At 40.8% G+C, this 26,823-nt stretch overlaps 1 protein-coding gene across 4 annotated transcripts in view; it reads right to left on the bottom strand.

Moving 5' to 3' along the window:
* GLI3 (GLI family zinc finger 3) overlaps nucleotides 1–26,823 on the bottom strand; it is a 315,931-nt gene that overhangs the window by 12,738 nt on the left and 276,370 nt on the right. For all 4 annotated transcript variants that reach the window (XM_069730204.1, XM_069730205.1, XM_069730206.1 and 1 more), the window contains exons 11-13: nucleotides 8,669–8,818; nucleotides 6,327–6,491; nucleotides 2,226–2,516 (exon numbers count right to left, since the gene is read on the bottom strand). In XM_069730204.1, the coding sequence (XP_069586305.1) occupies nucleotides 2,226–2,516; nucleotides 6,327–6,491; nucleotides 8,669–8,818 (606 nt within the window). The remainder of the gene's footprint in view (nucleotides 1–2,225; nucleotides 2,517–6,326; nucleotides 6,492–8,668; nucleotides 8,819–26,823) is intronic.

Raw genomic sequence — 26,823 nt, 5'->3', positions numbered from 1 at the left:
TTACATGTTTTATATTAATTTTGTTCTAATTGCCTTTTAGGGCTTCTTCACACTTTGCATTTTTGCCGTCTTTTTTCCTTGCGTTTTCAAGAAAGAAAAAACCCACTACACTTTACAATACAAAGTACAGTAATAGCAAAGTGAATGAGATTTCTGAAATTTCATGCATCTGCTGCTTATTTTCTCCTTGTGAATTTGAACCATCAAAGCGTTATTTTTTTTATCGCTAAAGCATGTGAATTATTTCAGCATCATTTCAGTATTTTTCACCAATCCAAATAAATGGGGGAAAAAACACAAGTAAAAATGCACGTGTTTTACGCAGCATTTTTCCTGCCAATATTCTAGTTTTTTGGTGCAGAAAAACCTGTTGCAAATATTCAAAGAGTTTCTTTGTGATTTTATAAAGGTAAAGGTACCGTCACACATAGCGACGCTGCAGCGATACCGACAACGATCCGGATCGCTGCAGCGTCGCTGTTTGGTCGCTGGAGAGCTGTCACACAGACAGCTCTCCAGCGACCAACGATCCCGAGGTCCCCGGTAACCAGGGTAAACATCGGGTAACTAAGCGCAGGGCCGCGCTTAGTAACCCGATGTTTACCCTGGTTACCATCCTAAAAAGTAAAAAAACAAACGCTACATACTTACCTACAGCCGTCTGTCCTCGGCGCTCTGCTTCTCTGGTCTGGCTGTGAGCGCCGGGCAGCCAGAAAGCAGAGCGGTGACGTCACCGCTCTGCTTTCCGGCTGACCGACGCTCACAGCCAGAGCAGGAGGAGTGCAGAGCACAGCGCTGGAGGACAGACGGCTGTAGGTAAGTATGTAGTGTTTGTTTTTTTACTTTTAGGATGGTAACCAGGGTAAACATCGGGTTACTAAGCGCGGCCCTGCGCTTAGTTACCCGATGTTTACCCTGGTTACCAGCGAAGACATCGCTGAATCGGTGTCACACACGCCGATTCAGCGATGTCTACGGGGAGTCCAGCGACGAAATAAAGTTCTGGACTTTTTTCCCCGACCAGCGATCTCCCAGCAGGGGCCTGATCGCTGCTGCCTGTCACACTGGACGATATCGCTAGCGAGGACGCTGCAACGTCACGGATCGCTAGCGATATCGTCTAGTGTGACAGTACCTTAAGTTTGGTTAAGGCAAGTCAGCCTCATAAATTACATTGTGAAATCATGTCTCAAGCTTAGATTATGTACAGAATGTGAAGAGGCACAGCTCATGTCTTATTTCCGGCGTATAAGATGACTGGGCGTATAAGACGACCCCCAACTTTTCCAGTTAAAATATAAAATCTTCTCAAAAGTCGGGGGTTGTCTTATATGCCGGGTGTCGTTTTATAGGGTGGGTGCGGAGCAATTTGCGGTTGACGTATATAGTGGGGGGGGGAGTGGTCCCGATGACGAGGTGAGGGAGCGCCTCACCAGGAAGGTGTAAGTGAAGCAAACTGTCAGCGTCTGGGATGCCAGGGGTATGCAAAAAAGAGAGAGAGAGCGGTGCTGTGCCTAGAAAAACACTCCTCTTTCACTCATCTGGCTCGCCCTTGTATCCTATTATCTCCTTCTCTGCCTCTGCTTCACTTACACCTTCCCGGTGAGGTGCCCCCTCACCTCGTCATTGGGGTCGCTTCCCCCACAATATGCAGCGACCGCAGATTACTCCGCACCTGCCCTATAAGACGACACCTGGCGTATAAGACGATACCCGACTTTTGAGAAGATTTTCAGGGGTTAAAAGGTAGTCTTATACGCCAGAAAATACAGTACTTGCAGGAAGCTAAGCACATCCTACAAAATCAATTCCTGAAAAAGATGATACATTATTACATGTGCATTTAAAGACGTATTCTGGGCAAGATTATACCTACTGCATGGCTGCATGGGTGTAAAATAACACTAGGTATTTCTTAGTGCCCCCCTCAGGCCCTGCATTAGGAAATGCTTAAAATCAGAAGAGTGAAGGACCCCAAGATGACATGTGACACCCCGATGTGTGTCAAACCTCCGCAGAAGTGGTTGTATTATATTATTTAGAGCTGTGTGAAAAGACTATAATATGAAAGTTACGGGTTCATGGCTGAGAACATACGTCCATAATGTTAGATAAAGATTTTGGCCCATTTCTGAAAACTGAATAAAAAATGTAAGTTGCTCAATATGTTCTTTAAGCGACATGGAAGGGGCAGAGAAAGACAATGTAAACTGGTGTCTACATACCATTGGCTTTTCAGTCTTTACTGATTTTACGTGGAGGCATTCTTCATGCTTTGAGGTAGTGTTATTGAGGTCCTTGTGCTCGCCATGTGCACCCTGAATGGGGTGACCAGGTGATCGGGACTGTGAATGGCTTCCAGGTTCCCGGGGTGGAGGAGGTCTTGGGTGGATGTCTCCTCGCTGTTTCTTCGTTACGTGTGCCTCAGGACCATGCACTGTTTTTACATGTTTTCTCAGAGAGCTGGGATCTGTGTAACGTTTAGTGCAGCCAGGGATCTTGCACACGTATGGTTTCTTCAGGGAAAAAGAATGGAAAATTATTTTACTGATTGCTCTATAGAATGATGTACGGTAGTTCTGTAAAGTTTGCAAACGCACATGGTGCCATTATTTTAATTCAATCCTCAATCTCTAAGTAAATACGTGTAATGTATACCTGCAAATTATGTCTGTAGCACATACACAACATAGGCAATATTGTGGCATAACTGATGCATTATGTGTCTGAATCCCTAGATGGCGATATGTTCAAGGATGCTAACAGGAACAACTAACAGTAAAACACATTAGTGTGCCTAGAGCCTACGTAATCTCAATAGTGGGTCATAAAAAGGATTGGTGCACAAAAGACCATAAAAGGAAAATAGATTAAAAATGTATACATTTTATTTAAAACAATAACTGATTAATAATTAGTATTGAAAAGTTAAAAAAAACAAACAGACTGAACCAAAAAAAACAGGGCACAAAATGAAATATGGGCAAATAATCACATGGTAGTATTTATGGCGCATAAATATGGAGTTGGGGATACAAGTACCCTGAACAAAGTAGTATGCAATATACCAATCTATTTAAAAGGCAGGGTAGATGTATTCCCATTCAAACCTAAACAGCGATCATACTGTGTCATAAAGTGCAAAATGCAATAAGGGATTTATAAGTTGCTGTTGGTCTGAAAATGCCAGATGAATGCTGGCTATATGGCCATAGTTAAGTCTGCAGTAAAGCGCATGTGCAATGGAAAGAAGTAAAGCTGGAAATAGTAGTATTCATTACCAGAGTGTAGATGTGTCCTGCATTCCCCTACGCACGTTTTGCTGCTTGCCTTCCTCCGGGGAGTGTGGCACGCTGACTTAACTATGGCCATACAGCCAGAATTCATCTGGCTGTATGGCCATCATTACCCCATGAGGCAAGATCTTGCATGGAGCCCAGAACGAGGAAGATTGACAGTCATCTTGTGTTTCTTTTATTTTCTAATAAGTGTGCCAACAGTTTTTTTAATTCTCACCAAGGTGCTTGCCTATTGTCATGTAGCCCATCCCAACCTTGTGCAGGTCTACAATTTTGTCCCTGGTGTCCTTACACAGTTCTTTGGTCTTGGCCATGGTGAAGAGGTTGGAGTGTGATTGATTGAATGTGATGATAGGTGTCTTTTAATCTTTTACACAGGTAACAAATTCAAACAGGTGCGATTAATAGAGGTAATGAGTGCAGAGTAGGAGGGCTTCTTAAAGAAAAACTAACAGGTCTGTGAGAGCCACAATTCTTGCTGGTTGGTAGGTGATCAAATACTCATTTCATGCAATAAAATTCAATTTAATTATTTAAAAATTATACAATGCGATTTTCTGTTTTTTTATTTTTCGATTCTGTCTCTCGCAATTGAAGTGCATCTACAATAAAAATTACAGACCTCTCCATTTTTGTAGGTGGAAAAACGTTCGAAATCGGCAGTGTATCAAATACTTATTTTCCCCATTCTACACTACATTACATGCACATACAGTGCACACGTATTTTACAAATGAAAAACTTAGTGGGATGACTTCATTAATTATATTATCTAGTGTTCTTGTAATTCTGTTCTGACTACTTTCATAAAAAAACTATATGTATTCTACACTTCTAGAAGAACTCCAACAAAAGGTTCTCACAATAATCAGGGCTCACCATTACATAACTCTATTTCTTATAATAAATTTGCATGCCAACAGATCATTCTTGATCTTTGATCCTTCAATTGAAATAAATTCAAAATCCAAAACAAGCAGCTTTCATTTATAAATCCCAATTAAATGGGCACCTTTCATCATATTACATACTGGCCATACAGTATAAGGGAATACTGGATGCAGAGTAAAACTTTGTTTTTATTTTTCTTCTCCTTCTTGCAGAGGTTTTAACTTGTAAAGTATAGTGTATAATTTATGTTATTGTTCAACTGGGTATTACCAGAGATTTGGCTTTGGGGCATATACATCTTCCACTGCATGAGGTTGGATCTTCCTCTGCAGCTGCTGTATAAGGAATTAACACAAAGCTGAGTTACATATCATTACAAACACTTCCAGATCTCATCTCATGGCAGTCAGTGTGGGGTAGGATTAGATCTGTAAGGGTTTCTAATGAAACATAACTCAAATCTGCTATATCTCTACACTGTAGCTGCATAGATCATGAGGAGGGCATGATCTTTTCTTCTCTGCATGACGCTGCCTGCTTATGATTGGTCAACTTCATGCAGGAAAGAAATACACACCACTGTATTGATCTTTCACTCTCAATTCACAGGTATAATCTGTGTCTGTATAATTTTATCGTAACTGAGATAGATGACAATTGGTGCTTTTAAAATTCTATATAGCATAGAGGGGAAGGAGACGGAGGCTGACACCGATCTTCTGCTGGGAATGACAGTAAAAATTCTCAACAAAACTTTATGAGCACTAACGGTCATACCTTATCTAAGTAATGGAAAAATCTATATTTAATGAAGATAGATTTCATCAGTGAGTTGAGAATTTTGAGAATGAATAATCAGTTTAGAATCTTATTATAAAGTTTCTTATTTTTACATGTACTATCCATTTATGAAAAAATTAAAGAGTGGTTATTCTTTGATGAGTTTTTCACCGAGCATGCAAAACTTGCACATCAGAATGATAACACATTACTGACGGTTGGATGCAGTTTGTTATTTTAATCTTCCAAATGCTCCTTCTTGTCATTAATTACAGTAGGAAGTACAGCTCTGAGGCGCAAGTAGCAGGTTTAACAAAAAATACTGTGCAGACTAGCAGAAGAAGACTGTTCTTGAGCACATATTAGTGTTGCTATGATATCCACTTCATGGACAAAAACTTCTTATAGTAAGTTTGAAACTGTTTGATACGTAAGAAAATATAAACATCTAACAATATGAAGAATTATATATTTAAACTTTTATTATTTTATATTAATTAGAACTTAAAATTCCAGAATCCAAAAAGAACTGGGGAGTTGACCCTAATATGGCATATTCATAGCAATAAAGAAAAAAAAAAGGAGCATGAACCGCACATCCCAAAATCATATGTTGATCTAAAGCCGCTAGGCAAAAATTTTATATAACTGAACATGAGGTTTTCAGTTTAACATTCTGATCAGACTGTATGAAGCCCACTGCCACGTCACGTCAAACCTCGTAGTGGGTCCCCCTTCCCCCCCCCTTTTTTTCCTTTTTGAGCAAAGCATAAAGCATATTCATAGCAATGTTTGAAGGTAAGAAATTACCGTACACAATTCAAAGATTATACTGATGAATTTTCCATTAGCACTTGCATATATTCAATTAGAAAACTGGTGGTCCACAATATAAGGTGGAGGCTCATGGAATAAATTCACTGATTGTGTTGTGTGTCTAAAACATAGTAAAGATATAGTATGATGCATCAAGGTACATTTACTGGCAATATTTTATAAGAATGCTTCGATTCTCAGTCTGTACAAATACGCAGGTGATCAACTTACGGACAAGCAAAAACAGGGTTTTTTCTGCCGACTGCAACATTAACGCCAACCATTATAATTCTTTATTTTTTTTTTTTTCAACCATTAAGTTATTGTTGTCAGCAACACATCACCCCATGTAAACAGGGGATGTACTGCCGACAAGAACACTGTATGTCGACAGAACATTGCATTAACAATCATCTGAGATTGTTAACGAGACCATAAACAAGTGCTGACCGACTTGTATATTAGTTCATTGGTATTTGCTTATGTGCAGAAATCTGCCCATCTAAATGGGCTGTAAATGTTATGGCTGTTGGCACTTACCTCATTGGAATGAGTGCGGTTTTGGTGCTTCGCTCTGTCCGATGCATTGGAGAAAGCCTTATTGCAGCCTTCATGCTCACAGACATATGGTTTCTCTCCAGTGTGAGATCGCAAGTGCGTTTTCAAGTTTTCTAATCTGGAGTAAGCCTTTGAACACCCTTCAAACTACAAGACAAGAAAGTATATCATCGTTTTGTAAGTACTGTAAATATTTCATAAGAGGTTTCCCATTTGAATATATATTTCCAAAATATTACTAGCCAGTTCCAGAACACCCATAGATTTTAAATATCTGTATTCTAAAACGTTATTGCAAAGTAAGCTGCTTACACCTGGTCGAGCAACTGCAGATTCCAGACTCCCCATAGAGAAAGCAGAGATGATAAAATAAAAGTTATGAGATGGTTCGATACCATCTCAGCCATCCTGATCACTGTATATACAACACTAAACAAGCGATGTGTACACAGTATAGGAAGCGCTGTCAGTAGTTACCCATCCAGATCTCGACATCATGTAATCGATGGGTATAGAGAGAGTGCAGAGCTGTTGGATTCTAGGTGACCTAGTAAGCTCTACTGTGCAGAAAGAGGGCTGAATTTCCTCTGCAACTGGGGCTAATATATCTGCCTCAGTTACAGGTGAAATCAGCAATAAAAATAATGCCCACCGGAAAAAAAAAATTGAAAATGTGCCTTTTAGGAAAGGAGTAAAATGTCCATGTCCTGAATTGGTTACAGGTGGTTGCACTATCTTGTCAATTTCTTCTCTAAATGAGGCCTCATTGTTGATCAGCATTTATCAAACTGGCGGGTAGATTCACATGTGCTATTACATAGCATCAATTTTAATATACAGTAAGTAATGGTCTTTGTTAGTTTACCTTAGGCCCCCTTCACAAGTGCGTGTGGCATCAGTTTTCACACGTACCGGAGACAGGTATTTATATATATCTATTAAAACTTATGGTGATCTTCACATGGATCGTATGTCTGTGTGAATTACATGGAGACATGTCCGATTTTTCCTGCCACAGGGATGATAAGGGCCAAATAAGTCTATGGGCCTATGTAAAACATGTATGGCATCTGTGTGTCATCCGTGTGCCGTTTGTGTGCTGTATGTTTTTAACATTGAAAATTATAGGAGGAACTTTGAAATTAATTTTTCTTAAGCCATACCGGAAAAAAACGGATGGCACACTGACCCAAAACACTGATGACCAGTGTTAGGGGTCGAGTTCCCGCCTCTGCACAGGGGGAATCTCGGGCCATCTCCGCTGCGGTCTCCCATTCTTCTCCTGCCGCAGTGGAGCCGGCTCAGCGGAGACGTCGGTCCCAGCGTCTCGCTCAGTCTGACTCTGTGCAAAGGGTTACTGCTGCCTTTCCAGCTTCTGACATTGTAGCCATTACTGGGCAGCGGCGAGCAGATGTTTTTGGGACTAAGTCCTGCTCTTCCCCTTCTGAGCATGCCCAGAGTAAGATCTCTCGTTGGAGATCATGGGTCACATGCTTAGATACTGCAGCTAATCCCATTGGTCCTCTAGGAAGGTTCTGAAGGTGCTCAACTTCTGTGGCAGCCTCCCTTTGGTCCTTCTGGGAAAGTCCTGTACTTGCTGAAGCTATAAAAGGTTCGCATGGCCGCACGGCCATGCACTAGTATCAATCCAAGTTATGTGCTTTGCGTGTGGTTATGTGTGATTGTATTCAGGGACCCGGCTGAAATAAGCCCCTAGAATACCGGCACCTCTGGTGAGGAGATTGTGTGTTTGCATGACCACTGACTGCTATCAGTTCGGCAGTTAGCTTGTGCTCCTGTGAGTCTAACAGGGCGCAGTGCTTTCCATTCACGACTACCCTGTGAAGTAACAGAGCTAGCCTATACTGCCAAATAGTGCCACCATTCACTAGCAGCAGGTTCCTCCTGCACGGTGGACCCAGGGCTGCGAACGCACCAATAATAATAAACATCTATATTTACTCGGTGCTTTCTGCTAGTCCTACCAACCAGTTTTTCTGGTACCGGTATTATACGGACGTGTGAAAGGAAGGCCACTTTTTTTTCTGTGGCTAATTCAGTGGTATCCTCAGTATTGCATATTCACATCTCATAACAAAAAGGTAGATATGTCAATATTACAGAGAGCTAGAAAAATAACAGGGTTAAGTTTTGTCAAGACTCATTAGCCTCCTTTTTCTTCAATTCATTTCAGTTCAATTAATTGGATTTTTTAAAAAGATACATTTAATTTGAGACTTTTGGTGAAAAATCATTTAGTGAAAATTTTTCCTATTAGGCAACTTGATAAATGTGTATCAGTGTGAGATATCACTATTACTTACAGTGCATTTGTGTGGCTTCTCCCCTGTGTGTCGCCTCATGTGGACCACCAACATGTACTGAGCCTTGAATGGCTTCTGCTCTCTCGAACAGTCCAACCATCGGCAAACAAATTCTTTTTTTTCTCCATGTATGTGATCATTGTTTATATGCTGTAAATGAGATAAAACAAAATCATGAAAAAAAGAATAATAATATTTACAAAAATCTAACCAAACTATCAAATATTAAAAATTCTAAAAAAAAAAAGTAAAAATAAAAAAAGTAAAAATCTGTTTGATCTTACACAAAATGTTTGATCAAATTATTATTTAGTACAAGCTGTATTCTTAGCTTCAGACTAATTTTTTACAGAAGTATTTATGAGCTCTATTCATTCCATGGAAGAGTTTTTGGGGACTGTTTAGTCACAGTCACTTTTTATAAAACCTTTTTCACACTGACGTAATAAAATAACATTATTGACTGCCATCCATACTGTATAATGCGTCGGTCTCCATTCACCATTGTGGCTCCTGCATTTCATCTCGCACCTTCCTACAAGACACAGTAAACCTCTAAACTAGTATAACTGTGTCAAAAAACGTTTAGGTCAGGGTTGTCAGGCAGCGTTATGTTTAGAAAGCCACAGGGACTAATCTTTGTAACAATTCCAGCTGTACTGATTCCGGTGAAATGACAGCAGGCGTTGTACAGACAAAGACACATAAACCTTGTTTCCTTGCGAGAGAGGAATGGGTCAAGCAGCAATTAGAGTTGATGACATTTCAGAAAAGCCTAAAGGGACTATTGCAAAGTCCGAAGCTTTCAGCAGACACAACCTCGGCACAGGTTAAGAAGGCACTTCACATACTAACCCAAGCTGGGCACATTTACTGCCGGTAAACACTCGCGGAATGAGTAGATTTGCCCAAGGAAATCCTTTTGTTTTATCAATTAGGACTTTTCTCCTCTAAAAGGAACTTTGGGCTCCCTATTATCTTTAGAAATCATGTAGATGGGAGTCAGAACCTTGAAAAAGAACAGTTTTATTTTCAGGTTCGAAATGCGTAGGATTTATTCTCAGGATGCCCTGTTTTCAAACTTGTGTGTTTTTTGGACACTAATTAATCGATTAATAAAGCTCTTTTTTATGTAAATTTTGAGATTGAGTGCTGGATAAGATTAACATTTTCTCATATGTGACGCACACTACCTACAGGTCTATTTTATGGACCCACACCATTTGTGCCATACGGTCCGTTTAGGTCTATCAGCAATGTTTTATGGAGGTAATACCTCCATAATAAGGAGTAGAAGACCTAAGCAGGCTATGGGTGTTATATTAAAGATTTACAACATACGCCTATTAAAATGCAGCATTAATTTGTCAAACTGTTTTAAAATATTATGTTACAGATCAAAAAATAAAACCTATAATTGACTATGACACAGTCTTTTTTTTCTTAAGCATCAACCTAGCAGAGATACACAAATATTATGAAAATAATAATTGGGACTTGGTATGTATATAGTTACAGGAAATCGATCATCAGGTTTTTGCTACCCCATCTGACAGCAGCAAGATTTTGGGGCAGAGACCCTGATTCCAACAATTAATCACTTACTGGGCTGGGTGCTGCAGTTTTGATAAAGTTACTGTCTTCTTTGCTGAAGATCTAGCAGTTCTATGAATGCTGAGCTCGGTATAACTCATTGGCTGCTTTCTGTGCACACTGTGCATAGGCAGGCAACTGCCAATCAGTGTTGAGGGCAAGGTTATACAGAGCTTATAAAAATGGAGGACTACAGGGCAGGAGGTTTACTAGTTCTCATGTGATAATCTCCAACTGATAAAAAAAAGATTTTAATGAAAACTACAATGAGCAGCCTAGTAAGTGATACATTGCTGTAATTCGGGTCTCTTCCTTTACATTATGCTGCTCTCAGATTAGGTGGCAAAAAATCTGGTGTCAGATTCCCTTTAAAAGCTTAAACTATCGTTAGCAAGACATTTCTACAAATGTAAGTAGTAGTAATTCCTCCAGATTACCTGTAGGTGGAGCACTGCACCAATATGTTCCATAACAACACAGAGGGTTTCCCCTATTCCCATAACAATATACATACAATATTTTGCCCGGAGTGACTTTACTTTGTACAGACACATTCACATGTTGCAAAAACACTAATTACATGAAATCAAAACCTTGACAGGGATAAGTATAATATTTTAATTTGACTGCAGCCTGGGGTACATATCCTGTAAAATCAAAACTCAAAGAGCTCTTTAAGACAAAGACAGGCACATAATACAACACTTGTAACACAAGTTCAAAATCGGCCCAAGGCTTTCTATGAAATGAAGCATCTGATTTTTTTTTTTTTACCTGGAGTAACATTCACCTGGTTGGTAATTAATGTTTTAATACATTGTCTAGCTGACTCGGGGCCATATCAGATGGGCAGATTGACAGCAGAATCGCTGTGCTGCGTGACAGGTCAATGGCGTTTCAGCACATCACTGCATTACAATGGGGGGTTTTCAAATAAAGAAAATACGAACTCTCATTACAGATATTGTCTATATGATGAGGGGAGATGCAGCTTTTTGGCTGATTAATGGCTGGACATAAATGGCCTCACTCCCTCCTCCTCAGCGTCTCATCACTATGACTCTAAAAAGTGGGTTTAGGATCCCCCACATAGGACACTATGGCAAAGGTTGCCCTGATGTCACCACCCCTTTAATATAGTATATATTTTGATACATGAAAGCACATTAAGACTGCAGCTCTGCACAGCTCACATTCAGCCTATATTACAGGGTGGGACACTCCTCAGACTCAAAGATTGCAGACAGAAACTTAGTGCAACTTTATTAAGTACAGCTAACTGTTAAAGGGGTTGTCCAAAAGTAAACTGCATTGTTTTTTAACTATGGAATGATTAAAAATAATAATCAGAGGCATACGCAACTTGTTCTGCTGGCTCTGGAAACAATTATCTGTCCCGTATGGAAGTCCCAGCACCGCTGCAGTCTGTAACTGGCTGCAGACGTCAGGTGACTAAAAGAGAACGCCATTCAAAAAAAAATCCAATGATGCACTCTCCCCAGCTGAGGCTTAAAGGGGCAGTCCAAATTCAAAGTAATTTTCATTCTAAATCCCTATCTATTTAGTGCCATAATCTAAACTATTTTCTAATATACTTGCAGTAATAATTCCCTACCCTTCCCTAACTATACTATCTAACTGCTAATCTATTTTTTTCCACTTCCTTTCTGATGACACTTTGTTTGAGTATACCATTGCATGATGGGATAGTCAAATGAGGCATAATTAGGAGGCAAATGCTGCAGTTCTGCCCCCTCCCCGAAAGAAAGCACCATTAGTGACGCTCCTTTCAGGGGCTGGGCTAGTCCCTGGGCGCTGTGCACTGTGCACAATGACAGCGCACTCTGTTGTCAGCTCAGATCAGCAGTAACGAGCCGGCAACAGACCGGGGTCAGAATACTCAGCATTCAGAGCCCAGCACTGCCCCAGGTAGGTAGTTCAGGAACAATTTCATTCCTCTTCCATTTCCAGAACTTGAACTATTAAACATATTCAACCTAAGTTGGAAAAGCAAGTGATCTTAAAAGAGATAGAATCTATAAAGAAGCCTAATCATAAACTAGAAATTACTTCAAGCTACACAAGCAATGTGTAGTAGTAATAATAAAATCACTAGTATCCTCCTAAATCCTGTATGTGTGCCAATTAACGAAGGGTACACAACTGACATGAGTAATCAGACCCCACCATAGGGTAGAACTGAATAGTACACCCCATCATGCTGCACAATATCGATAGACATGAAATGTGCCAATCATATCATACAGTATAAAGTCCTATGCACCCAGGACAGTGGTGTATAATAAGGGCAAAGGAGGAGGTATCTGAAAATAACAGGTTAAAGACTGGAAAAAAAGAGTTATTGGAAGAAGATACAATTGTGCGTATTGTCAGATGTTGCAGGGTCTCCTATCATTCTACCTGTCAACCTTCGGAATCCCTGAGATAAAGTGTAGCTGTGTTACCAGGGTAGTTTATACTCCTGCCCTCATTTCATAATATAGCTTGACTTTCACTTTTATCCAGTGGTTTTGCAGCTGCCCGCACATAACAGTCAATAGGTTAAACATGCTCCGTTTGTATGTTTAAATACGAGACTGAGAATTCCCAAAAGGGAAGAAAATCCCTGGCTCTTGTACAAAGAAAACATAGTACTTTGCTCCAAAGAGCTTTCTGTGGCAATTTAAATGTACAGAGACAGACACAATATCCTGGAGAAGTCAAATCTACCTTATAACATTCCTGACCCCAAGAAGAAGATATGCCCCCGCAGGGACTTGTTCAGAAGGTATCTATTCACAAAAATACACTTATCCATAATGCAAGGCTCCCCTTCTCGCTCCAGCAAGACATTCAATATTACAATCGTGCAACGTGAACAATGAAAAGACGGTTCCGATGAATTTTACATTGGCCAAGAAACACAGCACCAACGTGTTCTTAAGGCTTGCACAGATCACTGAACTACTAATATTATACAGGTTAAACTGACTGAATAAATGATCAAAATGCTCCTATTCGTCAGTCCTGAACTAACCTTATAGAAATGGGCTGTCAAGACGGAACAGCAAGACAGAAATACATGTCTGTTCCATTCTTTTTCGTAGATATATTTACGCAAACAGAAAAATAACAAGCTGTTAATATGTTGTATATTCTTTTATAAGCATTGAATTCTGAAGTAAAGAAAATCAACTTACGAAAATACAGGAAAATTCTGGCTTTAATAACTTGATCATCAAGTAAGTTTAATTGTCAGTTATTACTTACTTTTAATTAATTTCATTTTTAATTATCAGTTATTATTATTATTATTACTATTATAAAGCAAGTTTGATCATTATAAAACATTCAGGATTACAGGAAGGTCAGTAGACTCTAGACAAGAATTAACTTGCAAGGTAGGAAGATTCCCAAAATAAAACAGCCAAGCTCATTTATGCACGTGGGAAGTATGAATTAGTCTGTTTGGTCTGATCCACAAAAGAACTACAGAAGCATAAATTATTGAAAAATCTTAATGATATTGGAGACATGCGCCAGCATATTAGAGCATGTAGTGAATCACAGCTTGCTTGTTATGCAGCTCCATACCCATGTCTCTAGGGTGCCCGTCTTGTCCCCTTTCCAGCTGCCAACGCAGCTATCATTGGCAGGTCAGCATCAAAACTGGACCATGGAGCAATTGAAGCCAGCGATCTGAGGATGTGGGCTTGCGGCTTCATAAGTAAATCTTGAAGCTATTGAGAGAGCTTGCTTTGCACGCAGGCCCTAATTCATCAAAACTGTCTTTTTGAAAAGACTGCTGGAGAAAGTTGGCCAGGGCCTCTTACAGAAATTGATGCATCTTTAGGCTGCCAAGCATCAGAGTAAAAAAAATGTTCTCCAGTCAGGGACATTTGGGGCATTTATGATAATGAACTTGTGGGCCATGCTTTGTCTTACCCACCACTGATTAGTTCCGCCTACTTTCTAGAAAGTAAAAATATTCCATCTATTTAAATAGACGTACACTAGAATTCTGGTGAAAACAGTTACGGTATTTGGGCCTTGGGGAGCATCTGCTGCTAAGTGTCAGGGACCAGAGGGCACCTATGGAGACTTTGCAGAGACCATGCCTCAAAACTTCAGAATTGCACAAGGGGGACCAAAACATTATAAGACAGGTAGTTTAAAGGGAACCTGTGATCAGATTAATGATACTTGAACCACTGACAGCATGAACCAGGCACTGGCTGTGTGATTGCAGCCAGGTATGGTCTACTCTGAAACACTGTACCGTTTCAGAGTAAACATACATTGAAAAGTTGGCCAGGGACTTTGTGGCTTGGCTTGACTGACAGGTATCTTCCTATGTGTGTACATAATCACGGGAAGCAGGTAGGAGAGAAGCTGGTCAGAGACCATATCAGACTAGTATTCTCAGACACATAGTCCTCTGCTGGTTTCACAAAGTATGTTTACTCAGAAATGCTGCAGAATTTCAGACATACCTTGCTACAATTACGCAGCTGGACTCTGATTCATACTGCTTGAAGTTCAGAAAGCATGAATATGATGACAGATTCCCTTTTGTTATGGACTCACCTGGTGAGGTGGATTTTCTAAGCTATAGGTCTAGGAAAGCAGCACAAACAGGAATCAATGGTGCAGCGGAGTGGGTCTTGAAGGACAACATGGATATCAGCAAAAACAAGGACAGCTGGGTATATAGAAAGCCAGAGAAACAAGCAGAGCAGGTACACAGATCAAGCAGAACCCGGTATGCAGACACACAGGCTTAGTAACTCTGTATGAAACTGTTATTTTCCAGCAGGGAAACAGTTAATCAAAGGAATGTAGTCTGGAATCTTTCAGCAGGGCAATAGTTAAACACAGGAGTAAATACAGTATCAAGATACCAGTGCAGTCTGGTATCTTCCAGTTGGGAAATGGTTAATAACAACCATGTATGCTAACTGGGACTTGTAGCAAGAAAATGGTTTACCGCAGGAAAACAGTAAACCATAGGCAAGCTGGAGACTCCCTTGAAGAGATTCCTTACATTGATTACAAAAGCCAGGTGTGAATACGACCAACAACAGTTTTGAGGAGTGGGTTGTGACCTAGCGAGCTGGACTGAGCTGGGAAATAACTCTGCCTGTAGCATGGAAGTCAGGAGTAGCAGAGACAAATGTACACACCTAGAAGTAGCTGAGCTGAATCAAGTCAAGTAGATGAAATTCTATGACATACTTGAGGCAACTGTGAACAATGTCACTTAATACCTTTAATACCCAAGCACCTGACCTCTGACTGAGCTGGCATTAAAAAGCCCAGGATAATGATGTCTGAAGAGTTTGTTAGGAGTGACCTAAGAAACCTGACGTGGGCTATTGCAAAAGGAGGTGGCCAAGGGAGAGAGGAGCAAGTGCTGGCACCGCAGTTGAGCATTAAGAGGCCTTTATGAGGGAACGCTCTGAAGTACTACTCCCAAGATTATGGTACAGGGTGGTATGATGTATGGTAGTCGGATCCTTCTAATCTTAAAGGAGCCATTTTTCAAAACAACAATGCCAGGCCATATGTTGCTTGTGCTACTGTGAACAGCCTGTGGACTAAATGTGCTACTATGGTCTGCAGGGTCTCTGAACTTGTCTACATGGAGCACATTTGCAATGTCATTGGTCGACAATTGCAAAGAGACCTGCCAACAGAGGACCCCCTGACGAAGGCTGGTCCGAAACATGCATCAGGGCGGATGCGCAAGTATTGGGAGCTCCTGCATATATTGATGGTCAAGGCAATTTACAAGCATATTTACCCTGTATTGCCTGGTACATTTTCCCTAGGCATATATTAACAACGTTATATGTAGCCTTGACACCACATTTATTGGGACACTGGCAGTATTTTTGGAACAATATAGTAATACTATTACACGTCATAATTTGTGATATGAAGTATCTACTATATAATTGTCTAAGCTTCACTTCCGTCTTTCTGTCTGTCCTTCTTTCTGTCACGGATATTCATTGGTCGTGGCCTCTGTCTGTCATGGAAATCCAAGTCGCTGATTGGTCGCGGAAAAACAGCCACAACCAATCAGCGACGGGCACAGTCTGGAAGAAAATGGCCGCTCCTTACTCCCCGCAGTCAGTGCTCAGCGCCTGCATACTCCCCTCCAGTCACCGCTTACCGCCGTGGGTAACTCACTCCGTTATCGCTGCTATTAACCCTGTATGTCCCCAACTTTTTTACTATTGATGCTGCCTATGCGGCATCAATAGTAAAAAAAAATGTAATGTTAAAAATAATAAAAAAACAAAAAACCTGCTATTCTCACCCTCCGTAGTCCGCCGAGCCGCTCGCGCCGGCCGCCAACTTCCGTTCCCGGCGATGCATTGCGAAATTACCCAGAAGACCGCTAAGTCATCTGGGTAATTTCGCAATGCATCCTGGGAACGGAAGATGGCGGCAGCCGCACGCGTATCGCCGGAGCTTCGGTGGATCCTAGGGGTGAGTATATAACTATTTTTTATTTTAATTATTTTTTTTAACAGGGATATGGTGCCCACACTGCTGTATACTACGTGGGCTGTGTTGGATACCGCGTAGCTGCTATATACTACATAGGCAGTGTTATATACTATGTGGGCTGTGTGATATACTCCGTGGGCAATGTTATATACTGCTTGGGCTGTGTGATATACTACATGGGCTGTGCTATATATTACTCGGCCACTGTTATAAACTGCGTGGGCAGTGTTATATACTACGTGGCTGCTATATACTACGTGGCTGCTATATACAGTGTGGGCTATGCTATATATTACGTGGCCAGTGTTATATACTGCGTGTCCTGTGTTATATACTACATCGCCTGTGTTATATACTGCGTGGCTGCTATATACTGCGTGGGCTGTGTTATATAGTACGTGGCTGTGTTATGTACTGCGTGGCCACTGTTATATATTGCGTGGCCTGTATTAATGCATCGGGTATTCTACAATATGTATATAGCAGCCACATAATATATAGCACAGGCCACGTAGTATTTGTCTGCTATATACTACATGGCTCCTATATACTATGTGGCCTGTGCTATATACTATGTGGCTGCTATATACATACATAAATACATATTCTAGAATACCCGATGCGTTAGAATCGGGCCACCATCTAGTAAGATATATTTACATACAATAGTAATTGCTCCTATCTTGTGCGCCCGTTTATCACAGTTTCCACACACATGTGCTTGCCTGCTATTTCCTCTGTCCTGGATGTGTATTTTATTCAATAAATACATTTTACATTTTCTGAATACCACTTTGGGCTATTATAAGCGTTGTTTCCTTGCTTTCCACACATATCTCATGACGAATAGTCCATTCTAGTCCTTGTAAATATCTGCATGATGGACAGGTCATAATGTTTACTTGATTAATATATACATTGATGCTGATCATGCATCTTTCTCTGAGTCAGGCCAGCGTCACACTCAGCGTATAAAAATACGGTCTGTATTTTACGGCCGTAATACGCCAGAAAAGTCAAAAAATGGTGATCCGTAAGTACTCCATAGGCAGGGTGTGTCAGCATATTTTTTGCGCAATACGGTGACAAACACAGCATGCTGCTATTTTCTACGGCCGTAGAAGACCGTATAATACAGATCAGTAGAATACGGCTGATAGGAGCTGGGGCATAGAGAAGCATTGTACCGTATGCAATCCGTATTTTCAGCACTTCTCTTACGTCCGTAAAACACGGTAGTGTGACGCCGGCCTCATTTGTACAACAGTAGATCTTGATGATTTTTTTGTCCAAGTGCATTTAGTGTAAAAGAACATTCCTCAGACAACCATTAAGAACCTTGTTGATAGACTGCCAAGGTGTGTGACTGTGTGTACTTCTGTGTGTAGCATTCATGCTTGATAATGAATAAATTGAGATGTTTCAAAAGTTTTGCTTCAAGATTTTCATCATATATGGTATATATATTTATACATTCCTACATTCCTCAAGATTTACATTGGAGCAACAAAAAGAAAGGAGGAAAAGACGCGACATTCTGAAAATCACCAAATTCGAAACAACATTTTTCAAAGCATCTCGATTTATTCAGCATTGAGTATGAGTGCCACACACAGAAATGCCCACACTTTCAAGCTTTGGCTGCTATCAATGATGTTATTAATGGTTGTCTGAGGAATGTTCTAGCATATCTTTTCTAATTCATAAAAAATGAGTGGTGCAGCAATGTGCATTCTTCGTAAGCAAGTTAGTGGTTAACAGTGCTCTGAGTCTTGGATTTACAGTGCTTGCTTTCATAGCGGTGTTGCTGGGTTTGTCTTTTAGACTCTGTCAACAGGCGGTGGAAGCCTGTAGCAATGTGATGCTGTTTCACGTTCCATGACCATCCTGTGCTCTGCCTGGAGAAATGGAATCCAACAGGAAGCTAGTTAAGGAGGTGGTATTTATGATGTGACATTCTTCCCTTGAGATCTGCACTTTGTTGGCCCAGGTAGTCTCCCTGGACAGGAGAGCAGCTCTGAATGATGTGTTTCGTTTTTTCTTTATAAATAGAGGACTGTGGTTGCATTAGTACTGGAGGAATATCTTGCTAAACTACCAGCCAAGATGAATTTGCTCATTGAAGATATTGTAAATGCAATTCTCCTTGAGAATTATACTTCACATTTTTTATAAAAAAATTGCTTTTGCAAATCTTGAATAAACTGTACTGATATAATGGAAAATATGAACATCTAGACACTTAAAGGTGTTGTCCGGCCTTAGAGCAGGGGTCCCCAACTCCAGTCCTCAAGGCCCACCAACATGTCATGTTTTCAGGATTTCCTTAGTCTTGCCCAGGTAATAATTGCATCACCTGTGCAATGCAAAGGAAATCCTGAAAACATGACCTGTTGGTGGGCCTTGAGGACTGGAGTTGGGGACCCCTGCCTTAGAGTACAAGTCTACAGTCAAAAACTATGCACTGTGAGGATTCTCCAGTGTCGGGAGTGGGTGGTCATGTGACCGCAATTATTCTATTTGCAAACATGCGATGGGGTGATGACTAGATGTACATGACAGCCCACAATACAAGTGAACTGAGTGAGGCCGAACATGTCTAGTCGGAATGTGGCTGGAAGTTTACAAATTGAATACCTGTTGTCACATGACTGCCTACTCTCGGAAGCAGAAAGTCCTCAGAGAGAAAAGTGCGTGCACTGTGAGGATTCACAAGTCAAATAGAGTGACTGTAGTCATGTAACCTAAGGCTGCACGACCCCTTTAAGAAACTTTTGACTTATACAGACATATCGGAAATTTTGATCCCTAGACCCTCATCAATTGCTATCTTAAAGGAGAAGTGCTCTTTCTAGCGCTGTTCTCCTCTGTTGCTGGCACAGCCCTCCTTCTAACCTACGTATTGAATCTGTCTGCTGTTCAGGTCCATCATTTTAATGAACAATTTGGGTCATCGGACCTGGATCCCTTCTAGGCAAATTTTGAACACAACTTCATGAGATGTCAAAAGTTTTGTTTTTTTTAAATTTTACTTACACTTTAATACAGTCATTGACCAACTGTTTGAATATGAGCTATCATTAAATGAGGCCTGCACCCAGTAATGAGCAAATACAAGGAATTGATGACCCTGTAGCTCAATGATATCATATAGCACAATAAATTCCCTACTAACTGGTGACAAGTGTGGCTCTAAGCTGTAACTACACATTAAAGAGGTTGTCCACTACTTTTACATTGATGGCCTATCCTTAGGATAGGTCATCAATGTCTGATCGGCCGAGGTAATGCACCCGGCACCACCACCTATCAACTGTTACCAGTGGCGGCAGTGGAGCTGGACGTCTACTTCTAGTGGCCACCACAGGGTACTATATATCCACCTCCTATACAAATCAATAGGAGGCAGATGTGCAGTAACAAGCCCCAAACACTACAAGTAGACAATCAGCTCTCCAAGTACTTCCAGCCAGCGTCCACCACCGCCACCGATAACAGCTGATTGGCAGGGGTGCCAGACCCTGGCCAATCAGACATTGAGAACCTATCCCAAAGGTAGGCCATCAATGTAAAAGTAGTGGACAACCTCTTTAAGTCAGCTTCATTATTGTATACATTTCTTCAACAAGGTTGTCAAGGTTAAAAAAAAGTTTTTTTTCCAGCAAATGCACCACTCATGTATCGGTTGTGTCTGGCAATGTATTAGTTGCAATACCCATGGACAAGCATGGAACTGTATGTAGAGAAAGACAGACCTTTCTTTTTTACTAAACCTGAACAACCCCTTTACCCTTTAAATATGGCCACATGGTTGCCTTAATGAAAAGCGCTTTGTCACTGTTCTACAGCGGCTTTCTGATCACTCTTGCCGGCTATATTTCTATCGCACCCATATGGTAGCGCAGCGTCAGGTTGACACAATTCCCTCCTGTGTTCACTCATTAAATAAGTGTTACCTTGGTGCAGACGGTTTATGGCTCAGTGAGCTTCAGTTTCCTATTAAACATCTCAGCAAAGAAAGCGGGATGAAGGGAAGTGTTTCATTCCAACGTCAGGTGTTTTCCAAGCACACATCTGCAAGGCTACACAATACATAACATAGGCAAAATAATGAAATCTCTACCAAAAAGGACCGGCACCAAATTACCTTATATACAGTCTGCATTGGTTTTACTGGGTAAATACACGGCGCAGGAAAATATTGCCTTTTTTTTCCATATAAATGTAAGGCAATTTTAGGATCAAGAGAAGGAAAGAAATATGCAGCTTTAATAGAGAGACATTCAACATATTTTTTTCTATTTGCGAGAATCACATTTTTATGGGGGCTATGAATTTTCTCATAATGTATTAAAAATAAATTCCGGCTTAATTCAGGTATTGATAGCTGGAAAGTTAATAGCTTAATATGGTTCATTCTGGTGTTGTGGAATGAAAACCCTTCTTCTGTAACACCTCCAGACCGGCTCACAGGCTGAGCCTTGCCAATCTCTTCCACACGGTGCTGACATTTTTATAAAGCGTTTGCATTGGTCCAAGGCGAGCGTAATTATTTCCACACATTATGAAATTCTAATGCCAATTTAGTGTTTTCACATGTTTATGGCAAGAACGTCGAAATTGGGAGTCACATTTTATGATTCAAGGCTTTTTTTTCTGTAACCACTGTTGGGCTTATCAAAAGGTTAAAGGGGTTGTCCAGGACTATTATTTTTAACAGCGGTAACTACTTGCCTGTTCTACTCGGCTCTGGTTCAGAGCGGTCACATACAGCTTCTGTTTCAGCTACTCCAAGTGAACAGAGCAGCTCTTCCTCTCCAGGCTGCTCTGTCGACAGGGTGTGACTGCTTACAACATACTAATTGTCAGCTGGCTCCCCACAGTTAGGCAGCGGGGAACCAGCTGTCAAGCAGCATGACATTGGCAGTTATTCCCCTGGACAACAGAGCAGAGCAGAAGAGAAGCCACTGCTCTGTGGATGTGACGTCAGCAGAAGCCAATGTATCGCTGGCAGGAGTGGCCTGTGATGGCTCTGTGGCCCACAGTAATACAATTAAATAGTCCTGGATAATCCCTTTAATGTAGTTTTTTGAGATGAGAAAGCTTTCTACCTCTGATTCTGATTGCGGTAATCTGTTCCTTAGGATTCTTGAATACAAACTGAAATTCAGAGTGACGACGGGACATCTAAGCTTATTGTAGCCTTCACACAGCTGAAAAAAAGAAACAATAATATACTTACCGTATGGATTTAACACTGCCCCCGTGCTGGAACACCAATTGCTGGCAGCAATAGTGACCTCAGTATGAATAGTAAGTCAGGGCTAAGGTTAAAACTTAATTAAGACGAATTGGGAGACCAAGCGATGTACGAGGTGGAAGACAGCAGCCCTATACAGAGCTCAGTGGCCGCTGCTGAGTACTGCTGTTCATCTACAAATCAAGGAAAAGCGAGATAAACTGCAGCATCTGGGAGCAGCCACTAAGCAATGTACGGGACAGCGGAGTTCCTCCCGTACATCTATCTGACCATCGCTAGAGCAGACTTCGGCTGATTGGTGAAAGTGCCAGGCGACAGAGCCCGCCGATCTCATAGGACATCAAATGATCAATTACGAACAACCCCTTTAAGAAATGTAGTATTCAGATTGTCACCATTTTGGAGTCTGTTGGGAACTGGAAGACTGTTTTATACATAAGGCCATTGACAGGTATGGCGAGTTTATAGAAAAAACTCTAATCCTGTGCAAAATCTTTAAAGCTTATGGACTCCAATACAAAATGTGTAACAGGTCCAGTGATACACCTGGTGACATATAAAATACTGTTTGTTTTTCCATGGTAAGGGGGCCTTCGAATTTGACACTGGGTGTGACTGTGTAACTATGCTTCTGTCCTTGGGGTTTTCTCTTCTACTAAAGGTAACAAGTCATCTTAGTAATACTGAACAATCTATGGGCACCAGGTTACAGAGCAGGAGTTGAGCAGATTCATATATAGGCTTGTGGGGAAAAAATCTGTATAAAATGCATTTTTTATGAGATTCTTGCTTATTCTACGCCTGTCATTCAAGGGGGTGGTCCTAATCAGTGATTGACAGCCTGATTTGTATAGGGTAACATATGAAGGTAGGAGAGTAGGACCGCCCCTTGGCCTTCTAAGCCCAAAATGTGCAGGAACTGATAGGGATAAAATACAAATTATATTAACCCCTTTCTGACCTCGGACGGGATAGTACGTCCGAGGTCAGAAGCCCCGCTTTGATGCGGGCTCCGGCGGTAAGCCCTCACCAAAGCCGGAACATGTCAGCTGTTTTGAACAGCTGACATATGCCCGTAATAGGCGCGAGCAGAATCGCGATCTGCCTGCGCCTATTAACTAGTTAAATGCCACTGTCAAACGTCATCGCCGACCCCCGTCACATGATCGGAGGTCGGCGATGCTTCTCCATTGTAACCATAGAGGTCCTTGAGACCTCTATGGTTGCTGATCGCCGGTAGCTGTGAGCGCCACCCTGTGGTCGGCGCTCACAGCACACCTGCAATTCTGCTACATAGCAGCGAACAGCAGATCGCTGCTATGTAGCAGAGGCGATCGTGCTGTGCCTGCTTCTAGCATGGCAAAAGTAAAAAAAAAAAAAGTTAAAAAAAATGTGAAAAATATAAAAAAAATATAAAAGTTTAAATCACCCCCCTTTCGCCCCAATCAAAATAAATCAATACAAAAATCAAATCTACACATATTTGGTATCACCGCGCTCAGAATCGCCCGATCTATCAATTTAAAAAAAGCATTAACCTGATCGCTAAACAGCGTAGCGAAAAAAAAAATTCGAAACGCCAGAATTACGTTTTTTTGGTCGCCGCGACATTGCATTAAAATGCAATAACGGGCGATCAAAAGAATGTATCTGCACCAATATGCCATCATTAAAAACGGCATCTCGGCACGCAAAAAATAAGCCCTCAACCGACCTCAGATCATGAAAAATGGAGACGCTACGAGTATCGGAAAATGGCGCAATTTTTTTTTTTTTTTTAGCAAAGTTTGGAATTTTTTTTTCACCACTTAGGTAAAAAATAACCTAGTTATGTTAGGTGTCTATGAACTCGTACTGACCTGGAGAATCATAATGTCAGGTCAGTTTTAGCATTTAGTGAACCTAGCAAAAAAGCCAAACAAAAAACAAGTGTGGGACTGCACTTTTTTTGCAATTTCACCGCACTTGGAATTTTTTTCCTGTTTTCTAGTACACGACATGCTAAAACCAATTATGTCGTTCAAAAGTACAGCTTGTCCCGCAAAAAATAAGCCCTCACATGGCCAAATTAACGGAAAAATAAAAAAGTTATGGCTCTGGGAAGGAGGGGAGTGAAAAACGAACACGGAAAAACGAAAAATCCCAAGGTCATGAAGGGGATCTACTTTTTTTTAATTTTACATTGCCTACTCTTATTTTGATTTGCTTCTTCTTTTAATATACTGCCCAAGCTTGTCATAATTGTTTATTCTGGTAAATCTTCTATACCCGAATCATTTCAAAGGTGTTTTAATATATTTTGTCACACAAAATATAGGAATTTACAGTAGAGGGAAAGTAACTGGAGAACAAATTCTCTATTCTACAGCTCTTATTTTAATTGCATGCTAAACCCTCACATTAGGGTAACCGGAGGTCCTCTTCTGGACAATAGTCATTCACGCTGATCAAATTATATCAGAAAAGGGAAAGTGTTCCTGACGCTAACATGTATGAGAGATGCAAAGAAATGAGGTTTGTTGTGAAAGACAGATGTTAGGAAAGATCGGAATAAGATCCTTGAAAAATAAAATCTTAAAGGGAATCTGGCAGCAGCTTTTGCTATTTAATCTGAGTAGCGTAATGTAGGGGCAGAGAGCCTGTTTCTAGGGATGTGTCACTTGCTAGGCTGTGGACTGAACTTTCAATACAATCAGTGTTTTATCAGCAGGAGATTATTACTACAGGACAAGATGTTACGTGCACAACAGTCCAGCTACTCTGTGATGTTACGTGCAAAACAGTCCAGCTATTCTGTGTAACCCCACAACCCAGCACTGACTGGCAGCTTGCTGACAACGTACACAGGAAACGGCCAATCAGGGGTGTGGGCGGGATTATACACAGCTCAGAATTCATGGCATTGCTACATCTACAGCAGAGAAGACAGGGATTCTACTTTTTAACACTGCACCACGCACTCCAGTATGTGATCATTCTCTGTAATCAGACTCTCTGCCCCTTCATCACACAGCTCTCAGATTCCATAGCAAAAACCCAATGACAAATTCACTTTATCTACAGGAAATAAAAAGAAAAAATAGGTTAACAAAGTGTTAAATTATTTTAAATGGTGCATTAAAATTGCTGTTAATGTCACATTTTATATTACGCAAGTAAAGAAAGGTACACGTGGCGATGAATCCCAACCTGACTTCTGGCCACCTAAGCCTTGAAGGAACCCGTTTCCTGTCGAGAAGGCAGACAGGACACCGTTAGGGAGATCGGCCAGCTCTAGAACAGGTTTACCAAGCTCTGCTATTAGACACGTAGCACATTGTGGGTTTTTATTGCTCATTTCCAACATGGAGGAATTCACTAAAATTATCATAGGAATCAAAAGAGCTGGTCTGTAGAGTCTCATCAACTTGGCACCATCTTCACTTGGCAGACTATCTGTGTTCTTTCTCTGCCGTGAAGTCCAGGATTCATTTAGTCATGCTAATAAACTACATCAGACTGCACCATAAATAACAGATACTGCACAGGTCAGCATTGGAAGTTACATTTCACAAGAAACAAGAATCCAACGGCATTTAATTGTTACTATGGAAAGTAGGAGATAATTGATGGTAATTACAGTCCTCCAACTCCAAGTGAGGCAACGTCTAATGTCACCAACATGGGACAAAACAGCTATCATCACTAAAACGACAAGCCCCTGGCAGGAAAAAAAGGACACCAAGCTGAACAAACAAAAAACATCTGTAACCATGATCTTTTTTCAGCCGCCACTAAACTTTCGTCTTTATTTTTACAACGCCAGCATCTCCACATGAGCCTTAAGATGCTTTACTTTTCCAGCAAGATCCTGGAAGTAGCACATTAGTACATGGAACTAGTTTAACCAAATAAAGAGGAGTAGAAGAAATAAAAAGAGAATCTTAGTTCAGTAATTTTGGGAGGCGCAAAAAAGCTTAAAATGCCGATATCTCCGTCCTAACCTAAAGCATTACTTCCAGGTGATCAGTATTATAAGTGACTCTGTCTTACCAGAAACTCAGCACCTAAGGCCTTTCCATATTCACTGATCAATGCTGGCTCAAAGAAAGTCATTCCCATAAACCAATCCCATATACAGGTCCTTCTCAAAAAATTAGCATATAGTGTTAAATTTCATTATTTACCATAATGTAATGATTACAATTAAACTTTCATATATTATAGATTCATTATCCACCAACTGAAATTTGTCAGGTCTTTTATTGTTTTAATACTGATGATTTTGGCATACAACTCCTGATAACCCAAAAAACCTGTCTCAATAAATTAGCATATTTCACCCATCCAATCAAATAAAAGTGTTTTTTAATAACAAACAAAAAAAACCATCAAATAATAATGTTCAGTTATGCACTCAATACTTGGTCGGGAATCCTTTGGCAGAAATGACTGCTTCAATGCGGCGTGGCATGGAGGCAATCAGCCTGTGACACTGCTGAGATGTTATGGAGGCCCAGGATGCTTCAATAGCGGCCTTAAGCTCATCCAGAGTGTTGGGTCTTGCGTCTCTCAACTTTCTCTTCACAATATCCCACAGATTCTCTATGGGGTTCAGGTCAGGAGAGTTGGCAGGCCAATTGAGCACAGTAATACCATGGTCAGTAAACCATTTACCTGTGGTTTTGGCACTGTGAGCAGGTGCCAGGTCGTGCTGAAAAATGAAATCTTCATCTCCATAAAGCATTTCAGCCGATGGAAGCATGAAGTGCTCCAAAATCTCCTGATAGCTAGCTGCATTGAC

This window comes from Ranitomeya imitator, chromosome 6 (assembly GCF_032444005.1).
Source record: "Ranitomeya imitator isolate aRanImi1 chromosome 6, aRanImi1.pri, whole genome shotgun sequence".
NCBI classification, from domain to species: Eukaryota; Metazoa; Chordata; class Amphibia; order Anura; family Dendrobatidae; genus Ranitomeya; species Ranitomeya imitator.
Note: the sequence above shows the minus strand (reverse complement) of the source record. Positions and strands in the feature narration are given on the sequence as shown.